Genomic DNA, 12093 nt, shown 5'->3' with positions numbered 1-12093 from the left:
GGGAACAGAACAGGCAGACTGACGAAATACACTGCTGAGGGGAGCAGCGGGCGAGACAGGACAGGTCTGCTCACCATGTGGGTTGCTCCGAGGCCGGCAGGGATCGAACTGGCACTGCAGAGGCTGCGGACAGCCTCATGGCGCTGCACTCATCCGCCTGCTCCACCAGGGAGACCCTCATCACAGTCATATTAAGACAAAAGGGCACCTCCATGCTGTTCAGCACTTTGAGAAATCTTTCCTGTGCTGCTTTGAGTTCTGCTTTGCTATGGTCTCTCTGACCATGTTGCCACTTCTTTTTTGTCCCTGATTACCACACAAGTCTTTTTTGTGGTCAAGGTTTTTGCTGCAAATCAATAAAGGACAGCACCCAGAAAGTGAAAAGGGTAAGCTGCAAGGTTCCAGAATCACAAAGTTTACATGCTGAAAGGTTTATATTTTCAGACTTCTATTTGAAATAGTAAATGATCAATGAATGAAAATGAGGCTCCTTAAACACACGCCTTCCTTCCCACCATCTGCTCGCTGCCTTGTTTCCAGCCTGGCCACCTGAAGAGACAGTCTTTGAAGTCCCTTGAGTGAGATGTCAGCGGTAGTTGACTTTTCCAAGGGCTTTCAGTCTGAGTGTCACATGCTAATATCGCCTGTTTATTCTCATTTCAAGAAAGCCAATCTTTAGGGTGTCCTTCTTAATGGAAGCGGTTCTGCATTTCAGAATACCATTTCAGAATACAAAATTCTGGCAAAAATAAACATCTTTTCCTGAGCAGTTGTTACACGTGTTCACAGCACTGGGTCTAGATTCACACACACTGTTTAGACACACGGCAGGGGTCTGCATCTCCTTAGTGCCATTCCTTCGGGGCTTCATGACCTGGAGCTACTTCTGGGAGGTAAACTTTTCTCTAATTTCTGACCCACAGAGATGCAGGGATAACTTCTTCCCTTTGACTTCTAGATATTTGCAAATAATTAATTATTTAATTGCTCCCTTTCCCAAGGAGGCACCTGGTTTCTTAGAATGTGTGACACAGGCCAAAAAGACAGGGCATTAGGACAGGGAGAGAGACAGTGCTTAAGATGGCTTGATGGATATGTTTTTTTCTGGAGGATCTGGCAGCAGGTTAATGAGCACCACTGACCTTGCAAATTAATTCTGCATGGCTGAGACAAGATGGAAATGAGTGTTCTTACCAGGCCCCCCTGCTCTGTAGAGATGAGTGAGATGTTGGCTGTGTGCCTCCTCTATTAAAAAGTTTGGAAGTTAAATGCTTTGAAAATTCCCACCTCCAAAATAGACTAGGACTTAACATTTTCTATACCAAATGCTTTGCTCAGGGGCAACACTAAATTCTACGAAGAATGTGGGGAAAGGACATTGGAAAGAAATGGCTAATGTCGGGGATCTGAACTGAGCTTGTAAAAGTGACTTTGGAGAAGGTTACTGAAGTCCTGCTGCTTTGATGACCTATTGTTGAAATTATTTCTGCAGGTAATCACAGCTGGTTTATCAACACTGCTGTTTGATATGATCCTGACCAGAGCAACTGTAGGATGGTAAGTCTTCTGCATAGAGAGAGGAAGTGCAAGTTAGTTGTTTGAATTTCATCAGGATATAAACTTTTCCCCCCAGATGTTGAAGAAAGGGGCTGTGTGTGTTGGGCATATGTTTTGTTGACATATGAAAGTCCATCTAAAAAAATGTATATATCGTGAATATACAACTTGATGATTTTCACACACTGAGCATACCACAGCTACACAGCCCACCTTCAGATCAACAAACAACATCACTAGTACACCTTGCAGTCATTCATCCACACAAGAGTCACCATATTGTGAGTCACTATTTTTTGATAGGTAGGTATAATAGATGGACAGACAGATGCTTATATAGATCTAGAGATCTAGCTAGCTCTCTTTGTTTGGGTTTCTTTCCTTTTCTTTGATCCTTCAGTTCACTTTCTCTTAGAAAATCACCAAATCATTCTGTTTAGAATGCACTCATCAGTTTATGTAAAGACAGCACTGCCTCCCTCTATGATACATGAGCAGAGACTTGATGGAAGTAAGGAAGTGAACCATGGGAAAGTTGGGGGGATCAGCAAGTGCAAAGGTCCTGAGGTGGCCATGTGCTTGGCCTACCTAGAGCAGTGTGACAAGAGGGAGAGTATTAAGAGATGACATGAGAGAGGCAGTTGACAGCTAACTTTGGGGGGCCTTTTTTTTTTTAAAGATTTATTTATTTTATGTATACAAGAACTGGGGTACAGGCCAGAGGTGTGGGGTGGAAGGAAAGCAGTGAGAAGATCCACCAGAGACAGAGTGGGGAACAGAACAGGCAGATCTATTGTAATACACTGCTGAGGGGAGCAGTGGGAGAGTCAGGAGAGGTCTGCTGTGCCATGTGGGTTGCTCCCCGGCCAGGCCCGGGATTGAACTCATGCTGCAGAGGCTGCGGACAGCTTCACAGGGCTGAGCTTAACCCCTTGCACCACCAGGGACACCCTAACCTTGTGGAGTCTTAAAGGACATTATAAGAAGTTGGCTTTATGCTGAGGGAAATGGGAAGCAATTAGAGGATTTTGAGCAGAGGAGCCACATGCTTACTAGTCTCCTACTTCTTATCTTAAAAACAAACCTAGGGCCATTTTAAGCCAATGTTTATTTCCATTTCAGTTTTGACATAATTGTTTGGAAGATTCCCTCTCTGCTTCCACCTCACCTGCATGGAATGGCACTGCAAACTTGAATTACAGAAAGTTTTAGAATAGGTTTTTATATTTCCTTATTAGTAATACAGAAAGGAAGGGCATTACTTAGCTTTGTTCAAATAAGGCATGGTTCTAGAAAATCAGCGTTTTTTACTCTTGCTTGGAATCAAAGTAATCCTAAGAACTGGTCCCCCCATTTTTTTTTTTGCTAGTTTTTGTTCTGTTTTCTTTTGCATTGGTTTATAAGTTGGAGCTGCAGAATTGACCCCTGAATCAAGAGCCACAGTGCTGGTGTGCCCATGGAAGCCTCCTGTCTTCTAGAATTTCTTGTGACCAATCCCTGGTGCTATTGTAGTCATGGAAACAATATTTTTAAACTTCTGTTGGAGATTCCTACAGGATAAATATGTGAATACCAGGACGAGATAGTCTAGGAGGTGATTTAGCATCTCATACAGTCTTGACCTAGAAGGGGTTCATTCATTCAATAAACATTTGTCAAAGGCCAGGAACTGTTGTTGGATAAAAGTGAAAAATTGTTATCCCTGTGGTATCTATAGTTGCTCATCTTCCTGCTTGAGGGAAGACCCAGATTTAAACCATCCCAGACTGACAGAAATTCATTTTTTTGCTTGTGGCATTAAACAAAAATTGATTCTCATTCTCTCTTGGGAGCTCCTACTTGATGAGGCATTTCCTGCTCAAGAAGAAAAGTGGAAGCAAAAGAAAAAATTAGGAAATACTTCTACACCTTCCTGATCCTCCTTTCCCTGTTGGGGTCTCCTCCTTTTCCTTTTATTTTTTTTTTTTAGTTTATTTTTTTCCCTCCTTTTCCTTTTAATCGTAATAACAAACCATTTATTGAGCAACTTCTATGTTTCAGACACTTTTACATTAATATTATCTCATTTACTGTCAATAATTCTCCTAAGTTTACCCCATTTTTTGATGGTGACATGGAATGCATGTCTGCTATGCTACAGAATTTTGTTATATACGTCTTTATAGCTGTCATGTATAAGCAAATTGTAGGAGTACAAGTTACTCCCATTTTAAAGATGAAGAAGCTGAGGTTTGGTCTTTTACATGATTTCCCAAGATTTTGAACTATGACATGAGTGGACCAGGAATCAAACCAGATGTCTGTGTCCAAGACCACATTACCTGTCATGTACCTTCCTAGAGCTGACTTGAAAAATGCCAAGGATTGACCAGCAGTGTAGACCATTTCTAGGTAGAAATGGGTCATAATGGAGATGGAAGGGAAATTGTCCTAAATGTTCCTCTTACTAACAGTGGAATCATCTGTAAATAACACCTTAAAGATTCAACAGCAAAACAGAAGGAATGTTACTCAGGACAAACCGGTTTCATTTCTTGTCAAGGGCTGATGGTGAACTAAGAATGTCCGCTGGATGTTTTTAGAGAAAAGATCTCATTGACTTAGACTCTTTAATACTATAAGCTATAATTCTGCTCATCAGCTAAAAATATTTATCAAATGTCTGCTCTATGCAGAATGTGTGGAAGCCATTAAGAAGTAAAAGACAACAGCCAATCCTCAGTGAGTTTTCAAGGGAAGTCAAAAAGAAAATGTATGGGATGGGGTCATAATTGTTTGGATGCCTGATGTACGTACAAACTGAAAGAAGAGAGAACAGAGTGATCAGGAGGGAACTGGCTGGAAAATGGACCTTATGCAGAAGGGAGAGGCTTAGGTAGACTGAGGATGGAAGAGGGTGTGCCCGCCGCCCACCCCTCTCCGCCCCAGCCCCACCTCGTACCAGGAAGGGAGGAATTGGGGCAGGAGGTGCCAATGTTGAGACTTATTAATTGGTGAGAGCTGGAGCTGTGGGGCAGGGTGCTGATCCTGTGGTTCTCCTGCTTCCTCTGCTCCTATCCTTCTAGGAGGGGATGCCACAAATAGTGGACAGGTTAACATCTGAAAACCCAAATTCCAGGAGAAAAAGGGTTTGAGTCCTGGTGCATTCTTGAGACTTCCCACATTTCTACAAACTTCATATTGATCATCTAAATTCATGACAGTATTTTTCTTTCTTACAAATAAGCCCTCCTTGACAATATTTTGTATAGAATTTTAGAATTACCTAAAAAAAAAAAAGGTGTTGATTTGAATGTGGGAAATGAGAGCGAGACAGCCCTCCACTGGGGAGGAAACACTAGGTCTGTCTATTCCAGTGACTTTCTGTGTGAGGCCGTGTCTCCAGGCTGTTTCACATCCTGTGAACTTTATGGTATGCTCTGAACAAAATGGAAAGAAAAGCAGTGTGTACCCAAATCAAGGAAACAGCATGTGTGATTATTGCAAAAGGAACCTTGACTTTGGAATTTCCTGATTTTTGAGAACTCTTGAGTTTAAGGATGGTGTGTTTTCAGCCTCAAAGAATTTTCCAACCACAAAGTGAACCAGCAGAAAGGAGTGTCAGACTGTGTTTCGAATTTTCTGTTACACAGAACTGGTCTGTGTTGTTCATATACTGGGGGTGTTCAAGCTGTGACGAGATGACCAGCCCTCAGATTCTGGACAGGGGTGGGGCTAGTCTTGGCCTGGTTTTCTTTGATCTGTGTGTTTGCTTGTAAAATTATTGTTTGTCAAATTTCAAATTATTCATCAATATTTAGAAATTGGCGTATTTCTTCATAAAAGTCCAAACCACCAGATTGTTTTGAAAGTATGGGCAGTTGTAATGTTGGCTTGCACTTCCTCAGAGCAGCACATGCTGGATGGATAGAGGCTGGCCCTCACCTGGCCTTGGGTTCTTCACCGCCCAGACTGGCCAAGAGGAGCACACACTGTCTGCCTGACAGCCTCAAATCCATTTGCTTCTACTCCCATTCATTCTGCACAGGGTGCCTGCTGGACTTTGAGACTATGGGCACGGTCCATGACTCCAGCATGGTGAGGTCATGGCTAATGCATAAACGCATGCATTGCTCTTTATCTTCTCTTTACCTGGCTTAGCGGCACGAAATACGTTATATTTCCCCTCGGCGCTGTTGACAAATTGGACCAAATAATTTTTTGTTGTTCTCTTCTGGGCCCTGTAGTATGTTTAATAGCAAACCTGACCCCTGAATCACTAGATGCTGGTTGTACCCCCTCATTTGAAACAACCAAATATGTCTCTGACATTGCCAGCTGTCCCCTTTGGGGGCAAAATTAGCACAGGTGGGAATCACTGATCTAAAAAGTTTATGGTGGTTAATGAGGAAATTCAACAAGATCTGAAGAACCTTGCCTATCTCCTAATTAAAGATTTGGATCATCTCAAGTTATGAAGTCAGCAGCCCCTCCTGTGCCCTTTGTGCACAACCCCGCAGCACCTCCTGAGTGATAGGCAGGGGCGCACACTCCGTGTGACCTCCAGCTGTGACCGCCTCAACTCAGGGACCACCTTGTTTTATTCACCTTTGCATCTCTCTATGTAGCACTCAGTGCTTGCTGGATAAATAACAAGTGGCAGCCTTCTAAATACTGTACACAAGAAAAATTACAAACCCGACATTGATCAACTTTTAACTTTAATCAATGGCTTTAACTAAAATCAATGGCTCTTGTGCAGTAAATTATCTTGTTTCAATTATAAAAACAATCTATCTCAATCCCAGTAATTTAAATATTCAGATTCTTATTTAATTGTTCATTTTATAATTAACAGACTTTTATGTTCTGTAGCCATGTGAATTCTCTCTGTTGCAAAATTTTAGCAAAAGACATTCAGTTCAGAAAAAAGAAAAAAATTTCTGAACTGCAAACAGTATCCCTGCTGAGCAGAATTAGTTGTTGGTGCCCCTTTGGATTCTTTTTAGACTAGAGAGTCACTCTTTCATCGAGTGGTTTGGGTGTAAGGAGAGAAAGAAATAGCTAGAACAAGGCCTCTTCTCCCCTTTGCATTGAGTCTGCCATTGATCTTAGGTCACCAGCCTGAGGGTCATGGTACTAAGAGTCTTTAGGAAATGCTCTAATCATTTTTGAGGTAAATATATCTTATCCTTTTGAATTTAGGGAGCTTCATGGAGACCGTCTACGTCTCTTTGTAGGAAGAATGAATTTAGAGGAAGACTTCTCCCAACACACTCTAAAATACCTCTAGTAGGATCATGGTGTCTGAAATTTATCAGCTCTCCATTTGCATTAAAAATTTAAAAACTCCTCTTGAAAATGCTTTTGAAGAAGGGCCTTCTAAATAAATATTGCTCATTACCTCTCAGCACAGAGTGACTTATCAGATGTGAACTGTCACTCAGGAAGGACCTGAGGGAATAGTATATTGGGCAGACAGGTTTTGATGAGGAAAAGAGAAAACAGCAAAAATAGTTTAGAATATTGATGGGAGTAGGGGAGCAAGTATAAGAATGTCATCATTCATTGAATAAGTAGTGAGAGCTGCATTAAGTGCAGTGGCTTCAGCTGGAAGAAGGGTTCACTCTGTCTGCTGTCTAATGGGTTCAAGAGGAATTAATTGAATAACTGCAATGATGAATGTAAAAATGAAATGGGGTCTCTGGTCCCCAAAGGGAGAAAAGAGGACTGAGATATGCTGAAAACAACCCCCCTGGAAGAGATGCTGGAGACCACTGTTTCTGGTGGGGTGATGCTTAGGCCTTAGTTACAGGAAGTTTGTTCATTTCAGGAGTGAGCAGGATTACATGATTTGCAAACAGTTCAGTGAAACTCTGACTTAAATAGTTGAAATGCTATTAAGATTCTTGCACCCCATGTTAGCTTCTGCTGTTTTCTAAACAGCGTCAAAAGCTTACCTCCCTGGCTCTCTTAACAGTAAATGGAACCAAGTTTTGTTTTCATTTAGCATTCACTAAGCTGCTTTGGTGTTTCATAAAATAGCTAAGCCAAAGGGATGAAATACAAGGTTATTACACTTCAGCATTGTTCTAAGGCTGTGGGAGTAAAAGTGGCAAAGAGCCAGCCGCCACTCTGTTCTTCTCCCTGGTGATTAAGGAAGATTAGTGGAAAGTGTAGAAATGACCTGAGCCTCTGGCTGCACTCGTGGAAATAAAACCCTCCCCAGCCAAAGCTCTCTGCAGCCATTGCATCGGGTCACAGTTCTTCTGCGCTTGCTCAGGTGTTGAAGATGGTGTGTGCCTTCTTTTTTTTTTTTTTTAAGATTTATTTTTATTTATTTATACAAGCACTGGGTACAGTCAGAAGTGCGGGAGGGTGAGAGAATTCACCAGAGCCAGAGCGGGGAGCAGAGCAGGCAGACTGATGAAATACACTGCTGAGGAGAGCAGCGGGCGGCAGAGAGAGGTCTGCGTGCCATGTGGGACCCTCCTCCAGTGGCCGGGGAGCAGCCAGGGATGTGGGCAGCTTCGCAACCCAGCGCTCAACCGCTGCGCCCCCTGAGAGGCCCGGTGTGTGCCTTCTTTGAGGGATGTTGGGAGAACAGCAGATCAGTGCTGCCACCTTCCCTGGTCAGAATGAGTGGGACACATCACCTTCTCTGACAGAAGGAAAACCCACCTGAAAGCTCACTCCCCTCCCACTGCATGGCTTATTCAGGAACATTGCTCCAAAGGTGGGGAGGGGGGCAGTTCTGGAGCCTGACTTCCACAGGCAGTCTGAGCGGGGAATGGGCCTCTAGGTGGCAGCATGAGGGGGCTTCCAAGCCAGCTCATTGGGTCTGCAGCTCCAGGAGGAATGTGAAACGCTGATCTTCTGCTTTTTTTCTTTTTTTGCAGCTTCCTGCTGGGTGGACTGGGAGAGGCCTTGATGGTTTTCTCCCAAAGGAAGATCTCCTAAAGAACACCCAGAGGTTGCCTGCTAGAGATCACAGCACTGGGCTTCGTGCTCCCTGTCAGTGTGTCAGAAGGAAGAAAGGAGGATCTGGACTGCTTCTCACCATGTCAAGAATAACACTACCTGGGGGTCACGGGCGGTTGCAGAGAATGGCCTATGTTGTCTTCCCACTCTGAGAGCAAGTCATGCTGACTGTGCCATGCCCAGTGGTGCAGAAACAGATGCAGGGTTCCCCTATACAGGCTAGCTCCCCTCACCTTGACAGACAGGATGCCTCCCTTAATCACTGTCCTCACCGCGTGGCGATGCTCCCAGGCTGTTATGTTGCACTTCTGTTTTGTGTTTTCGCATCTTTGAAGACTCCTCTGGGGGTATTCTTTCCTTGCTGTCATGCTGGCTGGCCTAGAACCCCTACTCACCCACTTAGGAGCACCACAAGAATTCCTTCGAGGGCTTTCCATTTAGGGCAGGGGAGGAGAGGGGATTGAGCGGGAGTCCTGGAACAAGTAAGAAGCCAGCAAGGACACTAGTACTCGAGTCGCAGCCTTTTCATAGCCTCGTGTTGTCCTGTGTTCTTTTGAATTCTGCACACTCCTCCCTCCCCGGCACCCCCATTAGAATAGCTTGGTGCTAAATGATCACCAGAGGGATTAGGGTTTATACGCACTGATGGGTGTCCTCTCAGGGCGTTTAAACAAGTATTTAAATATGTATATACAAGGGCACACACATTTATATTTATATTCTTTAAAGCTTTTAATCCATTTAATTCCCTAATATCTCCGAGGAAGTTTCAAACCATTGAACACTGAAGTACAATTTCCAGGCCAGATTAAAACACTAAACCTTTGCCTCTGTGAGTCAAAAGAAATGAATTTGCATGAAATGATCACTTGATTCTAAACCCTCAATGAAGGTTTAAGAAATAAATGCCTAAGTCCAAATATTTCTGCTCTGTTATAACAAGTTATTTGAATACTTTATTACTCTGCCAGGAGTTGATTTTGGTCATTTTCAGATGTAGACGGTAAGGAAGTTTGGTGAGGCTTCTCCAGGCGGGACGCCAGGCCCTGCAGTCTCAGGTGCTGAGAAGCCTGTCCCGTCTCAGCTAACTCAGTCAGTAGCCATTCCTTATGCAAGTTTTCAGTTTGTTAAAGAAGCAGAAAATGAAACCAATAGGAATGGATTAGTATATTTGGAACTTCAATACTTATATTCATATCCTTGTCTTTTTTTTTCTTTTTTTAATGTACTGTCCTTTCCTGGTATGCTTGTCATTTAAGGTAAAGATGTTCAATGTGTTCTCTTTACAGAGAAAGAGTTTCCATTTGTTTTTTGTTTTTTTTTTTAAAGATTTATTTATTTATGCATACAAGAGCTGGGTACAGGCCGGAGGTGCGGGGGAGCAGAACAGGCAGATCTACTGAAATACACTGCTGAGGGGAGCGGTGGGCGAGTCAGGAGAGGTCTGCTGAGCCATGTAGGTTGCTCCCTGGCCAGCCGGGGATCGAACTCATGCTGCAGAGGCTGTGGATTGCTTCATAGTGCTGTGCTTAACCCCTTGCGCCACCAAGGAGGCCCTCCATTTGCTTTTGTTCTTCATTTGGGACGGCAAACATTCTATAGACTAAGAATAAAGTAGGAAATTTGAGGCTTAGCATTTTCCTTGTTTTTTTACTTTCACAAAACTCAGAGGCCAGTTCTTTTCCATTTGCAGAAAGTGGCGTCTATCCAAATGTCATCTTATGCCAGTCTTTCCAAGTGCCATTAAGTAAAGAGAGATTCTTGAGACTGGAAAGAACTGGGATCTATTAACAAGCCCAGGCCCCCATTTCCAACAGGACTAACCTCAAAAACTTTGCTGAAATTTTTTAAACTTCTCTGGCATTTGTTTTGTTTGTTTGATTTTTTTAAAAATTGCATTCCAGAATCCCCTTGTTTTTAAAATATCAGCTCTTTTCTTACTTTGACACCAGCAGAGGAGAAGGTGTTTTTTTTAGTATGCCATCCTGCCTCTTACAATTCCATCTGTTCGTGAACTCATGTTGGAGCTTAAGCCATCACCTGTATGCACCCTCCATGTGCTCAGCTCCGACTGTTGTAGAAATAAATTCTAGCCTTTACCCAGGGTACTTCAGGAATGGTGAGGTCAGGAGAAGCTTTATTATTCATGCATGAGGTCCCAGACCTGGGTAGCTCCGTAAGGTCTGAGCACCCATTTAAAGACCAAGGGTTCCTTTTATACACAACCGTGCCCATATCTATTACATGGATAATGTCATTTTTCAGCAGGCACAACCATTTGCGGCGAAGTCCCCAGGCAAGGTGGGCAAGGCTAGGGGGGAAAGATGCAGGCATTTGGGAATGGCTTTGTGAGAGAGACCAGCTTGGCCGGCTGCCCGACCTCGTAGATAAGAGTGCTGAGGCCCTGGCCATGAATCTTGAAAGAGAAGGAGCTGTAAGTAAGCAAACTTGTTAATTATGCCTGTGTTGGAGTGTTTGTTGCACCTGGGCCAGATGTTCTGCTGGAATCTCTATTATATTCATTTGCTCAGTAATATATTTTCTCATCAAGACTACAGGTGAGCCTGAGCTCTATAAATCAGGGGGCTGGCCCAGATGATTCCAGCGCTCACAAGCTCTCATTTTCTGTTACTCATTAGCCCTCAGGGACCCCAGGTGGAGATCTCCAAGTCATCCCAGCATTCCCTTCTGCCCAAAATGATCAGTTTGGTCATGTTCTGTTTGGGTCCCAATTACCTTAGGCCTTGTTGGCCCCAAGTCAAAGCCAGGGTGTTTTGATTTTTTTTTTTTTTTTTTTGGTACAAATAATGTTTTCTGTCAAGAGAGGCAAGATTGTATAATGGTATTATTATTACTAATCTATGGATATAAAGAAAAATAAACCATTTATTTCTTGGTAATTTGCCTTTTTTGTCTCTTCAACTTTGGTAGCATTATAGAAAGTTGCTCGCCCTGGGGAGGGAGTGCTTGCATCTTAAACACAGGCCCAGACTGATCAGGAAGGGTCATCCAGCAATTCCTCCGAGACCTGTGCTGCCCAGGGATGTCCAGACACATCAGCCACATCAAAATTGGGTGGATCTAAATTCAGATGTGCTGTAAATGTAAGTTCACAGCAGTCTCAAAGACTTCGAGAAAAAAAAAATGTATAAAATATTTCATAATAACTTTTTAAAGATAACATGTTGAAATAATAGTTCTTATATATTGGGTTAAATTATATCGTCAAAGTGAATCTTGTTTCTTTTTACCTTATCTAGTGGAGTGACTAGAAAATTTAACTTAGGAGCTGTTCATCTATACTGGGTGTTAACTGCAGTTGTTGGGGTTACCACCCCAATAATAGTATCTAAGCAAACTAGCTGTTGAGTGTTGACTGAATGCCGAGCCTTGTGCTGGGCACCTTCTGGGCTTCCTGTCACTGGTTGCTCCCAGAGTCAGGACAGGCAACATTCTTCCCTGGTGCCAGCAGATTCAGTAACTATTCCGGGGCCACCCAGTGAGGACTTGTACCCGGGTCTTTCTGACACAGTCTATCTTCTCATCTTTACTTTAGACAATTCTGTTATGAAAAAG

At 43.1% G+C, this 12093-nt stretch overlaps 1 protein-coding gene across 1 annotated transcript in view; it reads left to right on the top strand.

Moving 5' to 3' along the window:
• The window catches only part of TMEM241 (transmembrane protein 241), a gene marked incomplete at both ends in the record, with an annotated part of 108460 nt that extends 99964 nt beyond the window's left edge, over nt 1-8496 (top strand). Inside the window, 2 exons of the mRNA XM_084252425.1 lie at nt 1493-1557; nt 8436-8496. Coding sequence (XP_084108551.1) covers nt 1493-1557; nt 8436-8496 — 126 coding nt within the window. The remainder of the gene's footprint in view (nt 1-1492; nt 1558-8435) is intronic.
• Nucleotides 8497-12093: the final 3597 nt, after the last annotated feature.

The sequence above is a fragment of the Talpa europaea genome (assembly GCF_964194135.1).
Source record: "Talpa europaea genome assembly, chromosome: 13".
NCBI lineage: Eukaryota > Metazoa > Chordata > Mammalia > Eulipotyphla > Talpidae > Talpa > Talpa europaea.
The sequence above is the reverse complement of the archived record's forward strand: the minus strand, read 5'-3'. Positions and strand labels throughout refer to the sequence as shown.